This window comes from Bufo gargarizans, chromosome 5, assembly GCF_014858855.1.
Source record: "Bufo gargarizans isolate SCDJY-AF-19 chromosome 5, ASM1485885v1, whole genome shotgun sequence".
Lineage (NCBI taxonomy): Eukaryota > Metazoa > Chordata > Amphibia > Anura > Bufonidae > Bufo > Bufo gargarizans.
The window spans coordinates 179,849,574-179,877,290 of NC_058084.1; the positions used below are offsets into that span (position 1 = coordinate 179,849,574).

Below are 27,717 nucleotides of genomic sequence, written 5' to 3' on the forward strand. Positions count from 1 at the left end.
TGCTGAACCAGCGGAAAACTGTGCAAAGATCAGCCAGGATTCCGTTCGTGTCAGTGTATAATGAACTCAGCCCATCTATTAACAGGGTTGTCAGGAAACACTGGGATCTCCTTGGTTCTTGTTTCAAGGGGATACCAGAGTTTCAATGCCCACCTTTATTCTCCTACCACCGGTCAAGAAATCTTCGTGACCAATTGGTCAGGGCCGACATTGGCCCCAAGGGGTCCTGCAGACAAACCACATTAATGCAGCCGGGCCTGGGATGTTTCCCCTGCTTGGGGTGCGTTAATTGTAGGTACATCCGCAAAGGGAGAACATTCATACATCCTCGCACAGGTGAATCTCACGGTATACTGTTCCATCTTACGTGCAATTCTAGCTACGTCATTTACGTGCTTTCATGTCCCTGCAAATTACTCTATGTGGGTGAGACGACAACTGACCTGAAGACCCGCCTAAATAATCACCGCCTAAGCATTCGGAAGAAACGCCTTGATTTACCGGTTTCTAAACATTTTTCTGAGGCTGGGCAAAGGGAGTGTGATCTGATGGTTTGGATCATCGACCATGTACCCCAGCCCAGACGTGGCGGTGACAGGTCTAAACTACTTAAACATAGGGAACTCTGCTGGATCCATAGGCTTAACAGCCTTAAACCCAATGGATTGAACATAGAATTCAACTTTGGAGAGGTGTTGTGATGAGTGACTTGCCCTCTGTGGCATGTAGATTATGCCTAGGTGTGTTTGTGTACACGCAGAATATGTATTTATTTAAAAACTGTTGAATCAACAGTAAATTTGATTCTTCCTCTTTTTTCTTCTTTCTGTTCACAGATCACCAGCACTTACCATGCGGAGGGGGGGAGCTCGAGGATGAAGTTGACACATTATCATATACAGGAGGTTGATACCTCTGACAGCTATGCTTTTTTCTTTTTCATTTTGTTTTTATATTGGTATTTTTCACTGTTCGATCCGGCACGCACCAGGGGCACTACAGCTGGGCCGACATGGTGTCACGGTTGTTCCATCATCTATCTGGTTTAGATTTGCTCCCTGTAACACCTGGGTACAAACCGGAGGAGAACCCTCTTGGGTATGTAAGCGACCGGACACCTGTGATGGATAACCCCCTATACATAACGTTTATCGTTGTGATGGTGGGCTCCAATCTAGGTATGGCATGAGGACAATCTGGTTTCCGGGCTGTCCGTGCCGGTCTCGTCTGCTATACCCTGATGTACCTCAATGTGGGTGTCTAGATATGGGTAAAGGGCATCTTTCCAGTTTCCAAGATGGCGTCCCGAGATGGGACGTGAACGGGACGTGCGCCGTGATGAACCTAGGCCGGATGCAATGACGCTGTGGTGACGTAGCGGAGGACGGCCTTTGATGACGTATGGCGACCGGCAACAGATACCATCCCCTTCCTGGTGTCAGGCCGATACAACAGTGAGTTATACACGGGACCCAGCGATCGCACAGCTGCGGCTTTCAATCTGCATAGGATCCAGCGATCGCATAGCTGTGGCTTTCAATTTTTTCAAAAGTGTCCTTTTGATTCGTCTCTCAGCTCCTCCCTCAGTATGTTTTACACGCTTTGGGCGCATCCACCGACTATGCACTTGTACAAGTGTGCAGCCGATGGGTCCGCCCTCCTTCCTCTTTTTTTCACTATTAGTTTGCAAATGTCTGATGCACGCACTTGATTGATGTCTTACATTGTATCAATATCAGATATATGTAATTGTTGACATTTGCTTTATTTTTTGCACATGTATTATATGTAACCATGTTTATGTATTGGTTAGTTTTGAACACGCCCCTTGGGGTGGGACGTGTAGTGATCAAATGACTTGTAATTCAATTAACTCACCTATATAACTGCAGACACCTGATTTGCATTTGTGCTTGAGAAAGGCTCAGTATTGGAGCCGAAACATTGTACCGCAAGGTTGATTAAAGAATAATTTTACTTTTTCAAGACCGGAGTGCCGTCCTTTTTCTGGATCCATTGATTGGGGTAAGAGGTCGATTCCCCTGGAACGTGCACCCATTTTTTCTATTTGTAGTCAGTGCCGCCATTTTTCGTATATATATATATATATATATATATATATATATATATATATATATATATGAATAAAATACTGGGCACTCTCCAAATATATGTACCTCACAGTTTATTGAAAATTAGAAGCAAACAATTCATAAAACACACATGATCTTATAATAATTAATAAAACATATAGATAAAAATATATATAAAAAAATTCGATAAATATAAATGAGTTATAAAAAAATATGTCAAGAGCCCTGGGTATTGATATACTCCAATCTATGGGGATGAAATAGCTAGATATAGATGTCCATTCCACTTTGATGGTTAAAGTCTATACAGTCTTTGCAGGAAAACGAAATCCACAGTACTAATATCCTTTAAGCAGGAGACAGAAAAGCAGCTGATGAATAGCAGTGATTGATACGTGCGGCGTCCCGCTGTTACTCACTGTTACGTTGCTATACAGGATTCTGCTGCTATGCCAAAGCCTTTAGGAGTTAATAGATAGGATCGGTATTTCATTCGGTCCTTTCCCCACACTGTCTTTTAAAACGCCGCTCTATAGATGTGAGCTCCGGCGCTTATTACGTTCATCGGCTCCTTTTTCAGCGCTGGACGAGCGTCATACGTCCCTCTGGTGAATCTATGTCGGATGCGCCTTGGATCTCCGATTTTGACAGGGTTAACTTGGGGTGTACGTGGTCCTTTGGCTGGCAAGTTCAATGTCCATAGGGGGGTTCTTTGCACCAAACGCGTTTCGGGGTCCTTTATCACCCCTTCCTCAGTGGTAGTGAGGCCCCCTTCCTGACTTTCTTTTTATAGTTGTTGGTGATTTAATTATTGACATCTCCTGTGTGGTTTGGGCTTGCTTAGCAAAACTTGGTGTGGATTTCAGAACGCCCATTTTTCCACGTTTTCTCTCTTTATTTACCCCATCGAGTTATTTTATGTGTGGAATGGATCTTATCCATTAGTTTGCTGCACAAAGATCATATTCATTATCAATTGAAATCATACTACATTTCATTTCGATGTGTTTGTTTTGTAGCAGTTCATTTTACTACATATGATGACAAATGTATCCTTTTTTCGTGTTGCATCTGCACTTTATAACCCACCGCTAGCTGTTTCCTGCGGCAATCAAGCGGTTTTATTTTAGTTCATTATTGGTGCAACAGATACATCTCCCCATATACATTGACCTACCCCAAATATTTGGTCAATTTTACTTCTTTTGTTAAATTGCATACATATGTGATAAACGAACTACACAGTATTAACACTATAAAAAGGCATATATCATATCGACTGAATTAAAATACCAGTGGCATATAAAAAATCATTCCATAAGTAATTATTACCAATCTAATATACGGGTACATAATAGATTTAAGATTTTTATTTCAATAGAATGTAAAAATAAAAAATAAAAAATATATATTGAAATCAGAATAGAAATACAATAGTGACATGTAAATACAAAATATGATATATAAAATTTCCCAATTATGCTCTATTTAAAAGGTATAGAGGAAGGTACGGATCTGCAGGTCCTACATGAATATACCGGGTACAGGACTGATGGACCGGTGGAAGTCCGCCGCGAAGGACCGGACCCCCCCAGAAATAAACTCACTGGGAAGGATTCCCTCCCCCGCGGCGGGCCCCCACCCATCTCACAGGAATCCGAAGAGCTCGAACTCCGCGTTCAGTCCTCCCGGTATAAGTGTATTAAATTCATATATTCTCTGCGTCTCCAATCTGGACATCTTGCTGATGTGGTCTCCCCCCCTCCATTCTTTAATTACCTTATCTATTGCGGCGAATTTGAGACCTGATGGATCCTGATTGTGTAACATCTTAAAGTGTTTTGACAAAGCATGTGTTTCCAAACCTTTTTTGATATTAGCTATATGTTCGGAAATGCGCTTTTTTAGAGTTCTCTTCGTCCTCCCTATATACTGTTTCCCACATGGGCACTCTATCACATAAATCACGTTTTCGGAACTGCAGGATAGGAATTCTTTTATCGCATGTTTGTGTTGATTCACTGTTGATATTACTTCTACTGTCTTCCGTGGGAATACAGTGACCTTGCAGTTTCTACATTGCCCGCATCTATAGAATCCCTCCATGTGTATCCAATTTTGTACAGACAATGTGTGTTCTTTTTGCCTTTTTATTGTTGGTGCCACAATATTTGCCAAATTGCGCGCTTTAGTAAAGTGATGCATGGGTTAGGTGGAATTAAGGGACCTATTATTTTTTCTTTTTTTAATATATCCCAGTGTTTACTTATTATTCCCTTAATTTTTCTGTACTCAGTTATTGAATGGAAGTATAATTCTTATTTGTTCCTTTTTCGCCTCTATATCTTCCCCTTTTTTATTTTCGAAAAAATCTTTCCTATGCATTCCTCTTACTTTATCAAGGGATCTTTTAATTAAATGTTCCGGATATTCCTTTTCCCTAAAGGCTTCTGTCATTGTTATCGCCTCCTTCTCAAATTGTTCTTCCACTGTACAATTACGTTTTATTCGTTGGAATTGTCCCTGTGGAATATTCATCAGCCAATTGGGGAGGTGACAGCTACTATATAGAATGTAGCTGTTTCTGGATGTGGGTTTAATGTACGTACAGTTTTTTAGCATATCATCCTCCACATATATTTTTAGATCTAAAAATTCCAAAGATTCTTGACTGATATTATAGGTAATTTTAAGTTAAAATCATTTGTATTAATATTATTTAAAAATTCTTCTAAACTGCTTCTACCCGATTTCCAAATAAAAAACACGTCGTCGATGTATCTTTTCCAGAGCACCAGGTTCGTCCCCAGTTGGGGAGCAACAATCATCTCTTCCCAAAAAGCCATAAATAAGTTGGCGTAACTGGGGGCGAACCTGGTGCCCATCGCCGTGCCTTGGGTTTGCAAGTAAAAACTGCCCTCATAATAAAAATAATTGTGTGTTAAAATGAAGTGTATCCCCTCTATTAAAAACTCAATTTGTTTATCCTTTAAACTACCTTCTTTTTTTAAAAAGGTTTTCACTGCCTCCTTACCCTGTTCGTGCCTAATAATTGTGTACAGAGAGTGAACATCCAAAGTACCCATCCACCAGCCTTCCTCAAATGCCATATTTTCTACCGTTTTAATTACTTCTGTTGAATCTTTTGTATAGGAAGGAATTTTTTTGACATTTGGTTGTAGTAGAGTATCAATATATTGTGACAGGTTACATGTTAATGAGTCTATCCCTGACACTATTGGGCGCCCTGGTGGGTTGGTCATGTCTTTGTGAATCTTTGGTATACAGTAAAAGACCGGGATTCTTGGGTGTTTGTTTAAAATAAAGTTATATTCATCTTCCTTTAAAATGCCCTTCATTTTGCCCTCTTCACATAAATTAAGGAGTTCTTCAAAGAACTCACTTGTGGGGTCCTTGGTCAATTTCTGATAAGTACTCGTATCTGACAGCTGTCTGAGACACTCCGAGTTATAATCCTCCACATTTTGTATTACTATCGATCCCCCTTTGTCGGCGGGGCGGATAATAATGTTGTTATCTTTTTGTAGCTGTTTCAAAGTACTAATTTCTCCTTTTGTTAGGTTTTGGCGTTTATATCTGTTAGTATCTTTTATCTTGCGTATATCTCTCTCAACATTCTCCCTAAAGGTTGCCATTTCTTGGCTGATTTCATTCCTTGGGTATTTCTTTGAGCGATTTTTCAGGCTAGTATGGGTATATGTTATTGTTCTGCTGTCTACTTCTTTTACTAGCGGGTTTTTTGCAAAATATTTTTTCAGACATAATCGTCTTATAAATTTCTCTATCCCAATAAAGGTTGTGAATTTGTTTAATTTTTCCGTTGGGGCAAATTTTAGGCCTTTGTTCAAAAGATGATTTTGAACTTCTGTTAATGTGGTGGAACTTAAATTAATAATGGCATCGTTATTCACTCGTGTGTCATTTATCTGGGATAGTGCCGATCTCTTTCTCCTTCCTCTCCTTGTTCTCTCCTTCCTTCTTCGTGGTGTCTTCTGAATTGTGCATTGTGATTGTGTGGATTGGGATATTGGTGATGTCTCCCTGATCTCGGTGTGTGAAATTCTTGCTGTGTCCAATGTGGTTGAGGTCTGTCCCTCAAGTTGTAGTGGTGATCTATTGGGGGGTTGTGTCGGGGCATGTGTGATTTCCTTGGGGGTGACGTATTTCTCGTGCGTATGCGATGATGTGGGGGAGTCCGATCTAAAAAAAGACTCCCTTTCTTCAAAAATTTCAAATCTGTTGTGTACAGGGATATTAATATTGGAGTGTTTATTTAAATCTTTACTTTCCTTTTCTCTTATTTCTATATTCGTGCCTAATTGAGTGTCTCCCTTACCTTCTACCATTATTAGTTCCACGCTTTGTTCTTTTCTTTCGAAAAAAGATTTTTTTTATCTTTTTATCCATTATTTCCCGTTCTATCCTGTCCAAATTGTGGCATAACCTGTTTTGTAGTATATTTATTTCTTCACTATTTGGGAATTTGTCAGTTATCAGTTTTATTTCAGCAATTTTTTGTGAGGTTTCTTCCAGGATTGTGCACCGCCTTGTAATTATCAAGTGGGTTAGAGCTATAGATTGCTCTTGTAATAGATTATCCCACTCCCGATCGAAATCTGGGCTGCATAAATCTTGAGCCGGGGTTATATAGGTGAGTTAATAGAATGGTAATAATATTTACTGAATGATTTTTTATACGCACACTGGTATTTTTATTCTATTCTATATGATATATGCCTTTTTATAGTGTTTAAACCTGTGTTGTTCATTTATTACATATGCATGTAATTTAACAAAAGAAGTAAAATTGACGAAACATCTGGGGTAGGTCAATGTATATGGGGAGATGTATCTGTTGCACCAATAATGAACTAAAATAAAACCGCTTGATTGCTGCAGGAAACAGCTAGCGGTTGGTTTTAAAGTTCAGATGCAACATGTTAAAAAGGATACACTTGCAACCATATGTATTAAAATGAACCGCTACAAAACAAATACATTGAAATGAAATGTAGTATGATTACAATTGATAATGAATACGATCTCTGTGCAGTAAACTAATGGAGAAGATTCACTTCACATACAAAAGAGTTTAATGGGGTAAATAAAGAGAGAAAACACGGAAAAATGGGCGTTTTGAAATCCACACCAAGTTTTGCTAAGCAAGCCCAAACCACACAGGAGATGTCAATAATTTAATCACCAACAACTATAAAAAGAAAGTCAGAAGGGGGCCTCACTACCACTGAGGAAGGGGTGATAAAGGACCCCGAAACGCGTTTGGTGCAAAGAACCCCCCTATGGACATTGAACTTGCCAGCCAAAGGACCACGTACACCCCAAGTTAACCCTGTCAAAATCGGAGATCCAAGGCGCATCCGACATAGATTCACCAGAGGGACGTATGACGCTCGTCCAGCGCTGAAAAAGGAGCCGATGAACGTAATAAGCGCCGGAGCTCACATCTATAGAGCGGCGTTTTAAAAGACAGTGTGGGGAAAGGACCGAATGAAATACCGATCCTATCTATTATTAACTCCTAAAGGCTTTGGCATAGCAGCAGAATCCTGTATAGCAACGTAACAGTGAGTAACAGCGGGACGCCGCACGTATCAATCACTGCTATTCACCAGCTGCTTTTCTGTCTCCTGCTTAAAGGATATTAGTACTGTGGATTTCGTTTTCCTGCAAAGACTGTATAGACTTTAACCATCAAAGTGGAATGGACATCTATATCTAGCTATTTCATCCCCATAGATTGGAGTATATCAATACCCAGGGCTCTTGACATATTTTTTATAACTCATTTATATTTATCGAATTTTTTTATATATATTTTTATCTATATGTTTTATTAATTATTATAAGATCATGTGTGTTTTATGAATTGTTTGCTTCTAATTTTCAATAAACTGTGAGGTACATATATTTGGAGAGTGCCCAGTATTTTATTCATATATCATTTACTTTTAAAAGGAAGGGTGATTCCTTTTTTACTGAGAGCACCTCCTCCTTTGTTTGCACCATTCCTGTGCGTCACTTTCTGCACGCATATATATATATATATATATATATATATATATATATATATATATACATACACACACACACACACACTAGTACATTAGTGCTTTAAACTTGTGTAGGGACAGGCCTAAACTAATGGGTAATGCCCAGTTGCCAATTTATACATACATTTCTGATAGGAATAACAGAGGAACTGCACAATAGAGAGTTACAAGTTTTTAGTAAAAAAAAAAAGTCACTAATATACGTATCTGTAATCTTGCGCTGCAGGTTTTCAATGCGATGTGGGAAGATCACAGAAGCAAGTAAATCAAGAAAGTGGAAAACCGCGCTGCTTGATACACCTCCCCCCTTCTTGGTACGGAGCATGTTTTATGCATTTTATCAGAGATACTGTTGTAAGTACAATAAATCGTTGCACGTGACGGTGGCAGTCTGGGCTTCACTATTGTTGCGACCTTTAATTACCCACTGGAGTGTTGGAGAGAGGAGGGAGCCTTGGGTATACCTCTTTCAGATCCTTCCCCGTGCCTTTTGTAACCCGAACCAAGAAGGGAGGAGGTGTATCAAGCAGCGCGGTTTTCCACTTTCTTGATTTACAAGTAAAGACAGATCAGGGATGGGAGGAACATTGCATTTTCAGAACCATGTAAAAAGGGAAAATATGTGCATTATAGTTTCTATAATCTACCATCTGCCGAGTATTTGAGAAGTTTACAGCTTCTGTTCTACTGGCATGGCACGGTGTCCAGTCACTGACACAACAAGAAATTGATATGATGGATATTCATACTTGCCATGAGCTTGGCAAAAAATAAAAATGGACTGCACAAGCCAAATAGTGTATAGCTAGCATTACAGGTCCCCGTACATCTACACGTCTCTGCTTTTGGTGGACACCCCCATATGAGCAGCATTTTCTATGTAGAATAATGATATAATATAACTTGATAGGGGTTGGAGTCATACAGTTAACTCCTTAGGGACCAACACACCTTTTTACAGTGGCCACTGTGACAAAGTGCACGGTAGAGGTATGGTGGGGGTGTGTATTTCACCTGGGGGAGATAACTGAAATTCAGAAATAGTGCTGCTTCAGCAAGGCATAGCTTGCTGGAGATTGTTTTGTTTAGAGTTGTATGGGCTGGATTTCTTTGGACTGGGAGACAGGTTGGTAGTGGGAGTCTCTCAGTCCACACTCCTAGTCCACTACAGGTATTCCCATTAGCGGAGGATATCACAGGTGAGGTCAGCGGGGCTATAATCAAGCAGGGATAAGACAACCCTCTGTGTATGACTGGGGAGAGGAAGTGACCCTACAAAGAGGGTAGGAGCCTGAGACCCTGTGTGTAACCTGTGAGTCAGGGAAAACGACTGTGTATTAGTTAGAGGCCAGACGGGCAGGTGTTTATTTCATGTTGATGCTTATGTTTGTGTGGGTGCTGAAGTGCCACAATAAAGCACCAGTTTGGACATTAAATCCGGTTGTCTGCGAAGAAGTCTGTGACTGCGATTATTACCACTAGAACACCCCGCTTATTACAGATTATAGTATAAGGTACAGGGGAGAATACAAGACAGGTGAGAACTGATTATCTATTACCACTAAAACACCCTGCTTATCACTGATTATACTATAAAAGGTACATGGGAGAACACAGGAGAGGCGAGAACTGGTTATCAATTATCACTAGAACATCCGGCTTATCACCGATTATAGTATAAGGGGCAGGAGAGAACACAAGAGAGGTGAGAACTGATTGTCTATTACCACTAGAACACCCTGTTTACAGTATAAGGGACGGGAGAGGTGGGAACTGATTATATATCACCAATAGAACACTCTGCTTATCACATATATAGTATAAGGACAGGGGAGACCACGGGAGAGGGGAGAACTGATTATCTACCACTAGTGTTGAGCAAAGCTCTTCGGATGCTAAATCCAAAGTCTTTGTTTAAAATTTCGGATTAATACTGTACGGAGATCCGTCTCAGTATAGTATTAAAATGTATGGGCTCCAATGAGCGGAAGTTAGTTATTCACTAAGTCGCACGTGACTTCACTGAAAAACTTTGGTAGTAGAGAAGAGAACACAGGAGAGGTGAGAACAAATTTTCCATCACCACTAGAACACCCAGCTTATCACTGTATTTGATAAAACAGTGACTCATAGAACATAAAATATATTTATGATTAACATTTCTAAAATGGTTAACACACAGGCTAAGCATTCACACTTTTCAACACTGTAGTGAGTGGTGTAAAATGCAAAATTTTTGTGCAAGTGACTAAAAAAAGTTTCAAAACCCTATTTTTCAACTTTTTGAAGTTAGAATTCTGTAGTGCAGGGCTTGATTATTCCCCACCTTATTGTACATATATACTGTATATAAAAATTAAAATCCGGAAGAAATCCCAATTCTATCCTTTAAGCAGTGAACTAGTTAAACTTTGAGTGGCTCAGTGCCACATGTCGATAAGGACCAGGTTCTGAAATCCCTCTTCCCACAGGGACCAGGCTGTCCTTTATATAAAAGCATTCTTCTCCTCACATTTAAATTAGCCTGAATAAATGTACTGTGCCTTTACCCAATATCAGACTTTATTTTAAAGGACTAGCTTTAATGTAACTAATGATTTGCATTAAGGATATAAATGGGATGTATCTCCATGGAAGGGAATCACTTGGGAAATGAATGAATTTAGAAACATAATTAGCGCCACCAACAAAATACAAGCTCCGTCAGTTAAGGGCAGGAACATGCAGACTATTGCTCTAGTCATCTGGTAATGCTAAAATCAATAATTCCCCCATAGAATACCAATGGTAATGACAAGGCTTAAAAACCACACAAAGACATTACACTGATCAGCCATAACATTAATACTGTTTAGATGCTTGTCAAGGCATCGACTCCACAAGACCTGTGAAGGTGTCCTCTGGTATCCGACACCAGGAGGTTAGCAGCAGAACCTTTAAGGAGGTTATCCCACAAAAAGCTTTCTGTATTGTTCAAATCAGCACCTGGATGTGAATACTTTGTAATTCTATGCAATAACATTTAGTATAGCCACTGAGCTAGTCATTAAAATGTCTGCATAGTGTCACCTGCTGTTTGTTCTTCTCCTCATTTCTCAGGTGGACACACATGCTGAGTTCCATCCTTCAACTGCCACCAGCTGTAGCTAAAAGCTGTGACAGAACTGTAGCAGAATGGAACCTCAGGGCGTGTCTTTCCACAGTTCCGCAAATGGGTCCGCATCAGTTATGCAATATCGGAAACGGGTGCGGACCCATTCATTCTCAATGGGGCAGGAATAGATGCGGAGAGCACGGCCCCGAAACTTTCGGGTCGCGGCTCCGCAAAAAAATTAACATGTCCTATTCTTGTCTGCAATAGCGGACACAAATAGGCAATTCTATGGGGGGTGCCGGCTGGATGTATTGCAGATCCGCAATACACCACGGACGTGTGAATGGACCCTGAAGCTGTGATAGGGAGACAGCTGCCCCTGAGAAAGAACATCCCCCTCCCCGAACTACCAGCTGGAGAAATGGTGAAAGCTCTGGATCTCCATGAGGTTCTAGCCTTGTTAGAAAGAGATTGTTATATGCTATCAGATTTCTTATATTAATCATGGGGTAAGCCCTTTCAGTTCTGTAAGTTGTAAGGTGTGGTTTAGGTAGATGGTACATATCACAGTACCATCCACATGAATGCCCAAGACCTAAGGTCTACTAGCAGAACACTGCCTAGTATATCATACTGGCAACACCGCCTTTTGTAAAAAAAAAAAATGAATATCAGACATCATACACGTGACAATCACCTTCTAACAAACTCCAAACCAGCCCTGTACCTCACATGGATCCAGAGATCTGTCTGTTCATTGTTGCAATTGCTCTGCTAGATTTATTTCAAGTTGGCAGCTTCGGGGATGAGGGAGGATGGCACTGAGCATGTATGTCAACCTCGTTGAGCTGGACAAAGTATTTAGACAAAGTGCAAACAGCAGGTGGCGCTATACAGACGGTCGCTTTAGTAAATTGCTAATTACATGCAGTTGCAGATCCAAGAACTGGTTTAAAAAAAGGAAAAATATTTTTTGTGGGGAAACCCCTTTAAAGGATCTGCTGCTGACATCGTACTACCACATAAGACAAGGACAACTTCAGTAATAGGAGAGGTGAGAGGGCCTATCTTTTAGGCTATAACTGGAACATGGCCACCATCTTGAAAGCAGCCATACTGGATCAAAAAAGCAAATTTTTCCAATAGGAAGGGGTTCATGTAGCATATTAAAGAAGACAAGAATTTTCTCAGAAATCAATTGCTGCAATCAGATTTTCAATATCTCGTGGTTCAAAAGTTATCAACTCAGAAAGTTGCAACAACAACCGGGAACGTTCCCTGTGACGCACAGCTATTTGATGTGTTAAATGTGTCTTTGATATACTACATGACCTCCTTCACATTGGAAAAATTTGCCCTTGATCCAATATGGTGGCCATGTTCCGGACATAGCCTAAAAGATAGGCTCCTCACCCATTACTTGCTGGGGTATTCAGATATTTCCTTTTACCTTCCGTTTCTGAAATAAAAGGGTGTCCTGAGACTTTTGACTGTGTGTGTGTAGGTATATATTATCCATCAGTGAGTGGTCAATGTGCTTGTGTCAGCAGGATCAGCTTGATATCTATGTAAGTGTACAGTTGTGGCCAAAAGTTTTGAGAATTACATAAATATTGGAAATTGGAAAAGTTACCGCTTAAGTTTTTATAATAGCAATTTGCATATACTCCAGAATGTTATGAAGAGTGATCAGATGAATTGCATAGTCCTTCTTTGCCATGAAAATTAACTTAATCCCCAAAAAACCTTTCTACTGCATTTCATTGCTGTCATTAAAGGACCTGCTGAGATCATTTCAGTAATCGTCTTGATAATTCAGGTAAGAATGTTGACAAGCACAAGGCTGGAGATCATTATGTCAGGCTGATTGGGTTAAAATGGCAGACTTGACCTGTTAAAAGGAGGGTGATGCTTGAAATCATTCCATTGTTAACCATGGTGACCTGCAAAGAAACGAGTGCAGCCATCATTGCGTTGCATAAAAATGGCTTCACAGGCAAGGATATTGTGGCTACTAAGATTGCACCTCAATCAACAATTTATAGGATCATCAAGAACTTCAAGGAAAGAGGTTCAATTCTTGTTAAGAAGGCTTCAGGGCGTCCAAGAAAGTCCAGCAAGTGCCAGGATCGTCTCTTAAAGAGGATTCAGCTGCGGGATCAGAGTGCCACCGGTGCAGAGCTTGCTCAGGAATGGCAGCAGGCAGGTGTGAGCGCATCTGCACGCACAGTGAGGCGAAGACTTTTGGAAGATGGCCTGGTGTCAAGAAGGGCAGCAAAGAAGCCACTTCTCTCCAAAAAAAACCATCAGGGACAGATTGATCTTCTGCAGAAAATATGGTGAATGGACTGCTGAGGACTGGGGCAAAGTCATATTCTCTGATGAAGCCTCTTTCCGATTGTTTGGGGCATCAGGAAAAAGGCTTGTCCGGAGAAGAAAAGGTGAGCGCTACCATCAGTCCTGTGTCATGCCAACAGTAAAGCATCCTGAGACCATTCATGTGTGGGGTTGCTTCTCATCCAAGGGAGTGGGCTCACTCACAATTTTACCCAAAAACACAGCCATGAATAAAGAATGGTACCGAAACACCCTCCAACAGCAACTTCTTCCAACAATCCAACAACAGTTTGGTGAAGAACAATGCATTTTCCAGCACGATGGAGCACCGTGCCATAAGGCAAAAGTGATAACCAAGTGGCTCGGCGACCAAAACGTTGACATTTGGGTCCATGGCCTGGAAACTCCCCAGATCTTAATCCCATTGAGAACTTGTGGTCAATCCTCAAGAAGCAGGTAGACAAACAAAAACCCACTAATTCTGACAAACGCCAAGAAGTGATTATGAAAGAATGGGTTGCTATCAGTCAGGAATTGGCCCAGAAGTTGATTGAGAGCATGCCCAGTCGAATTGCAGAGGTCCTGAAAAAGAAGGGCCAACACTGCAAATACTGACTCTTTGCATAAATGTCATGTAATTGTCGATAAAAGTGCGTGTAATTTCACTACATCACAGAAACAACTGAAACAAAGATCTAAAAGCAGTTTAGCAGCAAACTTTGTGAAAACTAATATTTGTGTCATTCTCAAAACTTTTGGCCACAACTGTACACAATATATTGCTTTGATGGACCTGAATGTCAGGCTATCACACAGCAGTAGTTTGATATTTTGCATCAATATTTCAAAGCCAGTACTAGGAGTGGGTCCAAACACAGTCCAAATCTTTTCCCCCTGGCTTTGGCTTAAAAAAAACTGACCAAAACACTAACTAAATACTGACTGGATAAAAGTGGTGTCAGTTTGTACTTTGCTGATCTCTACGTCCTTACTTTGCAATACAATCCTTGGATTCCGTTTCATTTTGCTGCTTGTGATGGGCAACAGCACCTACAGCAAGAGGCCCGGCATCACCGCACAGGAATGAGACTCTTCGGCCGTTCAGGTTGCGCAGAATTCTTTTCACATAATCGAGAGAGCGCTGTAAGTGAGCCTGGTCTTTAGTGATGCGATGAAGCTGCAGGTAGAGGAGGGCTGTGCCTACAAGAGAAGAGCAGTAAAGAGGGTTACTTATATCTACTGCAGTCCCAATGATGAACATCACCTATGTGTATACTTGCACATTACCTACAGATATATAACAAGTGCAATAACGGCAATGAAACCCTATAAACCACAATACTATTCTACTGGGGTGTTTGGGACAAGCGATCAGAAGATCCCAAGTCCAAGTCTTCTAAAGGGACAAAAAATTAAAGAAAAAAGTTTAAAAACGTAAAATACAAAAATAAATAATAATTCCCTTCTCAATTTTATAAACATAACTAATAATAAAAAACAACATAACAGGTAAGACTGCATCCAAAAAACGTCTGAACTATTAAAATATAAAAATACTTTTCCTGCGTGGTGTATGCCGTAAAGGAAAAAAAGAAAAAAAACTTCATGGTCGCCTTGTCCCCAGCCAAAATTTGAATAAAATGTGATCTTAGTCTTATGACACTATTAAAAACCACTGTACACCCCGCAAAAACCAAGCCCCCATACAGCTCTGCAGATAAATAAAAAAAGGTTATGGTGTCAGAATCTGGCAAAGAAAAACATTTTTTAAAAGTTATAAAAAAAAAGTAGCAAAACATAATAAAAACTACATAAATTGGGAATTGCTGTAACTGTACTGACCAGCAGAATAAGGTCATGCTATAAAACCTTGGTGGAATTTTTCGCCAATTTTACTGCACAGAACTTTTTTCCACGTTTTCCAATCCAAGCTGTGGTAAAATAAACAGGGCCATTAAAAAAATAGAACTTGTCCTGGAAAAAGAAGCTTTTAAACGGGTATGTGAACAAAAAAAATGAAAAAAATTTGGACTCTTGGAAGGTGTGGAAAAAAAAATGAAAATAAAAAAACAGGCCACGTCCTGTAAGGTTAAACATGTAGTCCGATCCGAGTGGGATATGCTGAGTAGATTGATGCACTGTACCTGTGTACTTTTATAGGAAATGATTCAGTATAACGTGTAGCTTAGTGACAGAAAGCCTTGCTCGTTCTATGTTTAGTGGGTGGTCCTACTCACTGACTCCACCCACTGGACTCTAAAGCATGGAAAGATCAAGGATTCCAATCAATAAGTTATACTAAAAAATTTCCTATAAAATGTTACAGCCATCTCACCCTGCTATATATTATGATGCCAGTAGACTGGATGGCATATTCATGCCGACAGGTTCCCTGAGCTGTTACTTTACTGAAGACACCCGCTCTGTTCATGACTGGAGTCTCTCTATATGCGATCCGTGAGTGGAGTACTATAGAACGACCAGGTTTTCTGTGGATCTGAGCAACCTCATACTAGCCATGGTCATTGGTCCTAGACTAGCCGGGGGTTTCCATTCAGAGAATGGTGTGATCGAGGAAAAACACCCAGTGAAAGGGGATCCTGTGGACATAAACTACTCGTCAAGAATTGTTCTAATAAACATCTGGCATTGTACCCGATGAAGGGACTAGTCCAGTCCTCAAATGCGTTAACGGTACATGGTGAATAAACATATGGAAGAGATGCCAGTTCTCATAACTCATCCCTGGGGGAGCAGCGCCAATTCAAGGTTCCCCTTTTTCCACGTTTATCTGTTCTGACAAACAGGCAGTGCAAATTAAGAAAACTGCAGCCAAATACTGGAGCACCAACTAACATGTCTGACCGTACAACTAGTTGCTCCTTAGCACCGATGGGCTATAACAGCAGATGATCAGTTTAAGCGCCATAACTGTCTAGGGGAAATGGAAAGGCAAGACTCCAGAGGGCAAAACAACTGGATCCCTAAAAAGTGGAAATCACCTGGTCAGAGGAATCCAGGTCTCTGCTGTACCATGCTGATGGCACAAGCAGTGTGAAACAATGAACCCTTCCCGTCAACAGTTCAGGCTGGTGGAAGTGCAGTAATGGAGTGATTCATGTTTTCTTGGTACATGTTGGGTTCTCTGATAATTATGGACACTAGAGCTCACCTAATGGTTGTAGCTGAACTATTTCATCCCTCCATGGCAGCCGTTTACCCTATGGCACAAGGACACTTAGCAGTACAATGCACCATGCCACAAGTTTTTTTATTTTTATTCTTTTTATTGAGCATACAAAATACACAAGCTATATAAAGTACATACAACGGTATGTACCGTACGAAAATCACAAATACAATCTGTACCATGTCATGTCGACCATTCGTGTTACCAAATACACATTTCCATATATATTGTTATGATTGCTCTCATTACATTCAATGCAGTACATGAGTTCACAATTGTCTTGATACAGCAGCTAAAGAATTAGAAAGATCCTGTCTAGTGTACATTGACTGCGGTGAAGAGCACCACCTTTCCCACACTTTAGCAGACTTGGAGGCACATCCTCTATTCTTGTATACAATATTCTCATATGGGATGATGGTATTTACTAAGTTTTTCCACTGATTCAATGTGGGTCCTTTCTCCCCCATCCACCTAATTGCTACTGCCTTCCGTGACAGAAACAAGGTCTCCCTCAAAAATATCTTCTCATAATGATCCCATAACTCATCATCTAAAATACCAAAGATGCACAATTTGGGGTCCATGGGTACTGGGCGTCCCACAAGAATCAGTGATTTTTGTCCAGAACCTCTGAATGTGTGAGCACATCCATATCAGATGCCAAAAGTCAGCACCTTCCATGGAGCACCTATGACAGCAAGAATGAGTTAATGCACCAATTTTAACCGCCTCCAGACCGCCTAACGCAGATCTGCGGTCCGGAGGCGGCAGCTCTGCGCAGAGTGACGCATATACGCGTCATCTCGCGCGAGCCGAGACTTTTTAACCCCTAACAGGTATATTAGACGCTGTTTTGATAACAGCATCTAATATACCTGCTACCTGGTCCTCTGGTGGTCCCTTTTGTTTGGATCGACCACCAGAGGACACAGGTAGCTGTGTAAAGTACCACAAAACACTACACTACACCCCCCCCTGTCACTTATTAACCCCTGATCACCCCATATAGACTACCTGATCACCCCTCCTGTCATTGATCACCCGCCTGTCATTGATCACCCGCCCGTCAGGCTCCGTTCAGACGTCCGTATGATTTTTACGGATTCACGGATCGGATCCGCAAAACACATACGGACGTCTGAATGGAGCCTTACAGGGGGGTGATCAATGACAGGCGGGTGATCACCCATATAGATTCCCTGATCACCCCCCTATCATTGATCACCCCCCTGTAAGGCTCCATTCAGATGTCCGTATGATTTTTACGGATCCACGGATACATGGATCGGATCCGCAAAACACATACGGACGTCTGAATGGAGCCTTACAGGGGGGTGATCAATGACAGGCGGGTGATCACCCATATAGATTCCCTGATCACCCCCTGTCATTGATCACCCCCCTGTCATTGATCACCCCCCTGTAAGGCTCCATTCAGACGTCCGTTTGTGTTTTGCGGATCTGATCCGTGGATCCGTAAAAATCATACGGACGTCTGAATGGAGCCTGACAGGGGGGGGTGATCAGGGAGTCTATATGGGTGATCACCCCCCTGTAAGGCTCCATTCAGACGTCCGTATGTGTTTTGCGGATCCGATCCGTGGATCCGTAAAAATCATACGGACGTCTGAATGGAGCCTTACAGGGGGGTGATCAATGACAGGCGGGTGATCACCCATATAGATTCCCTGATCACCCCCTGTCATTGATCGCCCCCCTGTCATTGATCACCCCCCTGTCATTGATCACCCCCCTGTAAGGCTCCATTCAGATGTCCGTATGATTTTTACGGATCCACGGATACATGGATCGGATCCGCAAAACACATACGGACGTCTGAATGGAGCCTTACAGGGGGGTGATCACCTCATATACACTCCCTGATCACCCCCTGTCATTGATCACCCCCCTGTAAGGCTCCATTCAGACGTCCGTATGCGTTTTGCGGATCCGATACATGTATCCGTGGATCCGTAAAAATCATACAGACGTCTGAATGGAGCCTTACAGGGGGGTGATCAATGACAGGGGGGTGATCACCCCATATAGACTCCCTGATCACCCCCCTGTCATTGATCACCCCCTGTAAGGCTCCATTCAGACATTTTTTTGGGCCCAAGTTAGCGGAAATTGTTTTTTTTTTGTTTTTGTTTTTTCTTACTAAGTCTCATATTCCACTAACTTGTGTCAAAAAATAAAACCTCACATGAACTCACCATACCCCTCACGGAATCCAAATGCGTAAAATTTTTTAGACATTTATATTCCAGACTTCTTCTCACGCTTTAGGGCCCCTAAAATGCCAGGGCAGTATAAATACCCCACATGTGACCCCATTTTGGAAAGAAGACACCCCAAGGTATTCCGTGAGGGGCATATTGAGTCCATGAAAGATTGAAATTTTTGTCCCAAGTTAGCGGAAAGGGAGACTTTGTGAGAAAAAAAAAAATATATATATCAATTTCCGCTAACTTGTGCCAAAAAAAAAATAAAAAAATTCTATGAACTCGCCATGCCCCTCATTGAATACCTTGGGGTGTCTTCTTTCCAAAATGGGGTCACATGTGGGGTATTTATACTGCCCTGGCTTTTTAGGGGCCCGAAAGCGTGAGAAGAAGTCTGGGATCCAAATGTCTAAAAATGCCCTCCTAAAAGGAATTTGGGCCGCTTTGCGCATCTAGGCTGCAAAAAAGTGTCGCACATGCGGTATCGCCGTACTCAGGAGAAGTTGGGGAATGTGTTTTGGGGTGTCATTTTACATATACCCATGCTGGGCGAAATAATATCTTGGTCAAATGCCAACTTTGTATAAAAAAAATGGGAAAAGTTGTCTTTTGCCAAGATATTTCTCTCACCCAGCATGGGTATATGTAAAGTGACACCCCAAAACACATTGCCCAACTTCTCCTGAGTACGGCGATACCAGATGTGTGACACTTTTTTGCAGCCTAGGTGGGCAAAGGGACCCACATTCCAAAGAGCACCTTTCGGATTTCACCGGTCATTTTTTACAGATTTTGATGGCAAACTACTTCTCACACATATGGGCCCCTAAATTGCCAGGGCAGTATAACCACGCCACAAGTGACCGCATTTTGGAAAGAAGACACCCCAAGGTATTTTGTGATGGGCATAGTGAGTTCATGGAAGTTTTTATTTTTTGTCACAAGTTAGTGGAATATGAGACTTTGTAAGAAAAAAAAAATCATCATTTTCCGCTAACTTGTGACAAAAAATAAAAAGTTCTATGAACTCACTATGCCTATCAGCGAATACCTTAGGGTGTCTACTTTCCGAAATGGGGTCATTTGTGGGGGTTTTCTACTGTCTGGGCATTGTAGAACCTCAGGAAACATGACAGGTGCTCAGAAAGTCAGAGCTGCTTCAAAAAGCGGAAATTCACATTTTTGTACCATAGTTTGTAAACGCTATAACTTTTACCCAAACCATTTTTTTTTTTTGCCCAAACATTTTTTTTTTTAATCAAAGACATGTAGAACAATAAATTTAGCGAAAAATTTATATATGGATGTCGTTTTTTTTGCAAAATTTTACAACTGAAAGTGAAAAATGACATTTTTTTTGAAAAAAAATCATTAAATTTCGATTAACAAAAAAAGTAAAAATGTCAGCAGCAATGAAATACCACCAAATGAAAGCTCTATTAGTGAGAAGAAAAGGAGGTAAAATTCATTTGGGTGGTAAGTTGCATGACCGAGCAATAAAACGGTGAAAGTAGTGTAGTACAGAAGTGTAAAAAGTGGCCTGGTCATTAAGGGGGTTTCAGCTAGCGGGGTTGAAGTGGTTAAACAAACGCAAAGGCGATAAGTACCCCTAGTGTATTATACATAACTGTATAAACATATTATTTATTGCTGGAGAAACCAGCACTGGAGATTCTAGTAAATCCTCAATATCATCATCAGCAAGGTCTAGTATCAATGATTGCCATTTTGATATCACCTTTAATGGAGCCAGTTTACATTTAGCATTCAGTAGATGGGTGTATAACCCTGAAATAAATCCTTTGGGACCATGCCACGAGGTTTGGATGGTCATGGACAGATTCCAGGAACATGACAGAGTTTTCCTTGCTTCCCTGGCCTTCACAGTTGAGATTCTAGATCCCAATCCTATAGACATGTCTGGCACAAGGTAGAATGGGCTGCTCAGAGCGGGTCAGTACCCAGAGCGGGTCAGTGTCTCTAATAAAGAGGCCATTCAGTGTGTACCCAATGTAGCACCCACCTGTATACCCAGTATAAGTAGAGCAGTCATGTGGGTCAGCAGTCTTTAGACCTTCCTCCATTTGTTGCAGCAGGTCACTAATTTTCGCCTGGATGCGTCTTGAAAAGCTTCCTGTAATCTATAAGGAGGAAGAATATGTGGGTTTCCAATAAACATAACTAAAGACATAAGAATTGTATGAAATACAATTACCAATAAGATTAATACACAGAAAGATACAGTCTGAAGAAATGAGATGCCCATGGAAAAGTGTTTGTATACTGGCAATTGCTTGCATCTACATTGCCCCACGTGACCCAGAAATATTTAGAAGAAAAAACAGTATTCATTGTAGAAAGTCAAACGTCCCCTGATTAGAGCCAACTGGATTTAGTAAGGCAGACCTAACAATCATTCAGATCATTAGTCAGCGAGTCGGCCAGCAGGGCCTGGGGAGAGCAGTACAAACGTACCTTTTTTGAAGCTTTTATTATCAGAAGTATTGTGAATATGAAGTTTTATTCTGCTAGGCAAGTGCCTAGGGCGGGCTGCACTGTGAAGTGCTTTATGTATTGAGCTGCTTCACAGCCCTTCCTCTCTACGAGTGACAGCTCCTGCATCCAACCAGGACCCCACTATAGCTGTCACTCAGAGCAGAGAGGAGGGGCCGCGACCAGAGAGCTCTGAATCCAGTGCAAGTGCAGGAACAGAAGCTGGCAGAATAAAACCTCATTCACACTACTCCTGACAATAAAAGCTCCAGAAAATATATGTTTGTACTGCTCTCCCCAGCCCCTACCTAGTGCTGTCGGCAGTTTAGTTGATTACTGAAACAATACAGGTGTAAGCAGTCAATGGTGCCTCACTTTAGAGGGGTCTGTTCTTCAGATGTCTTGACGCTGTATTGCGGTGGGATTATATCAGCTGTTATCTAGACTGCCTGGCGGCATGCCCACATGTACGCTGGACCATGAGGTGTCGATATGAATTTTCTTCTTCCAGAAACGTTTGTTCTATATGAAAAGTAAGACTAGTGAATTTTATTAAACATCTCCATAAATGTTTTTCCTTTCCTATGATATTTTTTCACCGGGCACACGTCAATTCATCGACTCACTGCTATCATTCTGCTGGATATTAATACGGGAGATGTTCCTTCTGAGCACACGTTACAGCGGACGCGTTAGAAATCCCCTGAGAGGGCAGAGGATGGTGTTCATTTCTGGGGAAAGACAGCTACAAAGGTAGAAAGCCTCCTGGGAGGATGACAGAGGCTTTCACAGAGAGCGTCCCTGGAATCCTATCGACCGCTACGATGATGCCAGGATAACAGCCTGACTGACCTGACACCATGACAGGAAAGCTCTGAGCGCCAGCTGACAAAATAACGCTCAACACCCTCAACGTGAAACTCCTACCTAATAGTTCACAGTAATGAACACCTCGATCTTGATTTTTTTTCTTCAAAAGTGTTGCTGCAAACTTACCCCTTGCCTTGCAAAGGGTGACATATATGCTGTGGATTTAAAGGGGTGTTCCCATCGGGGACTTAAAGGGGTTGACCGGGTTCAGAGCTGAACCCGGACATACCCATAATTCCACCCAGGCAGTACCCCTGCGCTGGATCGCGCAGGGCAAGGGCTCTTTTGTTTATAATAACACCTCCGCTTGGCAGTGTGTTCGGTGACGTCACCGGCTCTTATGGGCATGCTTTAGCGCTGCCTTAGCCGTTTTACAGGCTAGGGCAGCGCTAAAACCCGCCCATCAGTGCTGGTGACGTCACTGGGCTTCCTGGCAGCCCCACGTCACCGGAACTCCTGAAAATGCCTTTTCCCTGAGCGATTTAGCGCAGGGCAAAGGAGAGCATCGGAGCATGAACTGCTCCGATGCTCAAGTCAGGCGGGCTGCCTGGGTAAAAATGGAGGGATGTCTGAGTATGTCCTTTTAAATGGATTCTGTCACCCAGATTCTGCTTATAGAGCCGTTTATAGCGTCTGTCAGATCTCCTATGGGATGTCCACAATAATTTTGTCATCTATATGAATCCTATGACACCAACAGTGTCCAGACCTAGTGACAACTCACCATTAAAATAAAACTGCGTACCCCATACAGCTGTGACCAAAACATAATCCCATAGCAGGACCCACAGATTATGCAGAAAATCGATTTTATAAATATGTAAATTACCTCTGAAAAGAGCCCAAGGGACTGTCCCTAATGTCTATGGAGCCCAGCAGCGCCCATTTCAAAGGAGTCCGCACCGCCCCGCATCCCAAAGTCCCCTCCTTGCTCCCCTGACATCTATCAGCGGAATTGTCGTAATCTCGCGCATGCACCTGTACACCACAAGTAAGCGCCCGCGCGGTCTATCTCTGTGCTGGCATCAGCCTCAGGGAACGGACTGCGCATGCGCCAGCTGTCGGCACACTTTGCTTGACATGGTTGGACTATTTTCTGAGGTAATTTACATATTTATAAAATCGATTTTCTGCATAATCTGTGGGTCCTGCTATGGGATTATGTTTTGGTCACAGCTGTATGGCAGACGCAGTTTTATTTTAATGGTGAGTTGTCACTAGGTCTGGACACTGTTGGTCTCATAGGATTCATATATATGACAAAGGTATATTGTGGACATGCTATAGGAGATCTGACAGACGCTATACACGGCTCTGTAAGCAGAATCTGGGTGACAGAATCCATTTAAAGGGACATACTCATAACGCAATTCTGACAAAGTTTTTTTTTTTTTTTTTTACACCGTACACTATGCTGTAAAATTGACCTGTTATCTTCATTCTCCAGGTCAGTACGGTTACAACAATACCACAAAAAAAATATTGGGGAGTTGAAGTGACAAATAATGGCAAATTGGCTGTTTTAATTTTTTTCCCCGTTACGCCATTTTCTATTAATATTGTTATATTTTAATAGTATGTGCATTTTCACACGCGGCGATGCCCATAATGTTTTTTTTTATTAGTTAAGTATTTTTATTTTTAGGGCGGTGATTTGAACTTTAATTATTTTTTATATTTGTAAAAACTTTTTTTTAAGTCACCCTGGGTGACAATAACTGGTGATCATTAGATTGCCCATTGTGTTAATTGATGGCTATAGTTTTCAATATAACAATCTAGGGCTGCCACCTAGTGGTCCTGTATTGGTATATTTCTCTAATAGACTCCGAAGCCTGCTTGAGGCTACAGTCTATTTGGGCAATGTAAAAGGTTCCCCGATCTCAGCTGGGGAACGCCGTTATCGGAGGGGAAGGGCGCGGCTTCTGCTTCCGGACTGCTCAGATGACATGGTCACGTTTGACCACGGCATCTGAAAGGGAAATGTATGCAATCAGCCTCATGGGTGATCGCATACATGTGCCGCAGGTCTCTGCTATTTAAAGGGAACCTGTCACCGGGAGTTTGTGTATAGAGCTGAGGACATGGGTTGCTAGATGGCCGCTAGCACGTCCGCAATATCCAGTCCCCATAGCTCTCTGTGCTTTTATTGTGTAAAAAACTAACAAAGCGATTTGCTACATATGCAATTTAACCTGAGATGAGTCCTGTCCCTGAGATGACTCATCTCAGGTTAATTTGCATATGTATTAAAATCGGTAGTGCCTGTTCAGCACTAGGCTTCATACACACGACCGTATCTGTTTTGCAGTCTCAACACGCATGACATCTGTGTTGCATCTGTGGTTTTTTTTGCACACTCTGTGGTCCGCATTTTACAGCTAAAAATAGGACATGTATCTTGTTGTGCAACGGACACGTGGATGTGGACATGAGGCCAAAATCCATAATACTTTATTTAGTCTTGAAACAAAGAAAAATGTCAAATCCATTATGCTCTCTATCGATATGCCATCGCTATCCCGGGTCTCACTATCGATATGCCATCGCTATCCCAGGTGGGACAACCCCTGTAACATCTGCACCACGAGGCACACAGACTTTATTATGCCGCATGGAGGTGAAATGTTTCCATCCACTTGGCTTCTTCTGTAAACCCTAAGGGGACAGTCACATGGCGGCTTTTTAAGCTGAAATTTTTCACTGAAAACCCGCCAGCGGCGGTGTCCTCTCTGCCTCCCATACAGCTCAATGGGAGACAGAACTAAGGATCGCGGGGCGATGGTCTAAAGCCACGGCCGTGCCGAGAAAGGACATGTCCCTCAGCATTGTGAGGGGTATGTATTAGGGCTCATTCAGACGGCCGTATGCTGTCCGCAAAAATGCAGGTCCATTTTTTTTGCGGATTAGATGTAGACCTATTCACTTCTATGGGGCCTTTTTCTTCCATTCTGCGGCTCCACAAAACAAATAAAACATGTCGTATACTTGTCAGTGAGAATCAGGACATGGCCTATTGAAGTACAATCCGTTTTTCGCGGACATGCTGAGCTGTCAGCAAAAAAAAGAAATTATATATATATATATATATATATATATATATACACACACACACACACACACACACACTTGCGGCCAGCATACTACCTTCTGAATGAGCCCTTAGACAGAGAGTTTCTGTGCATAAAATTCGCACTATAGCACAGTACAAGCCAAGTAAATGAGATGTCCAAAATCTCATGTACACAGTGTGGAAATTGTCCTGTGGTGGAAATTTTGAAATCCGCAAGATGTCAATTGTTAAAGTGGATAAAATTTCTTAGAAAAGGGGCAGAATGAGTTAAAAATTGAACATGCAATACCCACCTCACCTGCTGGTCTGACACGGGTCCACCCCCAGCCAGCCAATCGGTGTCTGCAGTGGTGACCTGCCTCAGCTGTGATTGGCTGAGCTCTCACTTCCTGTGTGTCACGAGGCACTAGGGGTGGAGCAGCAGTGGGGGACTGATGGAGTATTGCAGGCATGTCCAAACTGCGGACCTCCAGCTGTTGTAAAACTACAACTCCCAGCATGCCCTAATAGCTGTAAGCTATCCAGGCATGCTGGGAGTTGTAGTTTTATACAGCTGGAGGGCCGCACTTTGGACATGCCTGGAGTATTGCCTCAACTTTTTTTTTTAAACCTTCCTGCTCCTTTTCTCAGAAATCTTTATCCAGCTGACAACCCCTTTAAGAGAAACACTGCTGGTGGGCACAGTCTATAGCTGACGGTCATCCCCTAGACATCTTCATCTGCCAGCGCGGTTCTTGTCAGGCATACAAGCACTTCAGTAATATTAGGATTACTAGAGCCGACTCCATGCACAGGGTAACACGTTAATAAATAGTCATCCATCGTCAGGCGCAAAATCTGCACAGAATCACTGGTGTAAAGCACAGATTTGGGCCCATAGACAGGGGTATTCCCATCTCAGACAACGGGGGCATATCGCTAGGATATGCCTCATTGTCGGATAGGTGCGGCTCCCAGCTCTGGGACCAGAACCTACACCGAGAACGGACCCCTGAAGATTGTAGAGGGCGCACACTGCGCAGCCACCCTCCATTTATTTCTATGGGGCTGCCGAAAATAGCTGAGCGCCGTCTCGGCTATTTCCATCAGACCCATAGAAATGAATAGGAGCGGTGGACATGCAAGCGCGATGCGCTCCCATTTAATCCTATGGGGAGAGTGCTTGGCGGTGGCCAGACTGCGGGAAACCCGGGGTCCTCCGGCTGCCACCTTTCCCGCTCCGTTCTCAGTGTAGGTGCGGGTCCCAGAGGTCGGACCCGCACCAATCAGACAAGGGGGACATATCCTAGCAATGGGGGCTGCTTTTATGCAGAAACAGCACCACCTCTGCCCACAGGCTGTCTGTGATACTGCAATTCAGGGAGTGGCGCTGTTTCTAGAAGAAAGCCGCCATGTTTTCTAATCCTGTACATAGTGGGTTTTTGCCCCACAGACCATGCTGCACATTAGCAGAAAAAGAAAATGAACACAATCCTAGAATAAGCGCTGCTCCTGATCTAATGGCCCGGATCTGCAAAAGCGCCAATCTGGGCCGCTTAACCCCTTCGATGCCGCATCAATAGCAACCATGGCATTTAAGCGGTTAATAGCGAGGGAGCTCCCTCTGTCAGGCAAAAACACCCCACGAGTGAGATCACATGGCAGTGAGGGACCTACAAAAATATCCAAGTTAGGGCTTGTTTACACGACCGTGCAGTGTCTTGCGGTCCGCAAAACACAGATGCCGCCCGTGTGCCTTCCGCAATTTGTGGAACAGAACAGGAGGCCTATTATAGAAATGCCTACTCTTGTCCGCAAAACAGACAGGAATAGGACATGCCTCATACTTTTTGTGGGGCCAAAAGAACAGAGCAACGGATGCTGACAGCACATGGGCGACATCTGTGTTTTGCGGATCCGCAACACCATAAAAAATGCAGAATTACTTATTTTCTTATTTGCCATGAAAAAAAAAAAATAAAAAAAATAATGAACAACAAGCGATCAAAAAGTGTTACATACCCCAAAACGATACCAATAAAAACTACACGTTGGCCCACAAAAACCAAAGCCCTCACATGGCTCCGTAGAAAGTAAAATAAAAATGTTATGGGTCTCGGGATGTGGTGATACAGAAAGATTATCTTTTTTCTTTTAAAGGGTTTTTTGGGGGGGGGGGGGGCAAAATTAGTAAAACAAAAAAAATAAAAATAAATTATAATAATGTAAGAGCTCACAAAGAGTTAATAAAAGTTAACCATTAAGGTC

The 27,717-nt window shown here is 42.2% G+C and overlaps 1 protein-coding gene across 1 annotated transcript in view; it reads right to left on the bottom strand.

Annotated features, from left to right (window-relative positions):
- Positions 1 to 27,717, bottom strand: part of LANCL2 (LanC like 2) — a 62,784-nt gene that overhangs the window by 33,716 nt on the left and 1,351 nt on the right. Inside the window, exons 2-3 of the mRNA XM_044293423.1 lie at positions 21,058 to 21,175; positions 14,609 to 14,816 (exon numbers count right to left, since the gene is read on the bottom strand). Of these exons, the coding sequence (XP_044149358.1) occupies positions 14,609 to 14,816; positions 21,058 to 21,175 (326 nt within the window). The remainder of the gene's footprint in view (positions 1 to 14,608; positions 14,817 to 21,057; positions 21,176 to 27,717) is intronic.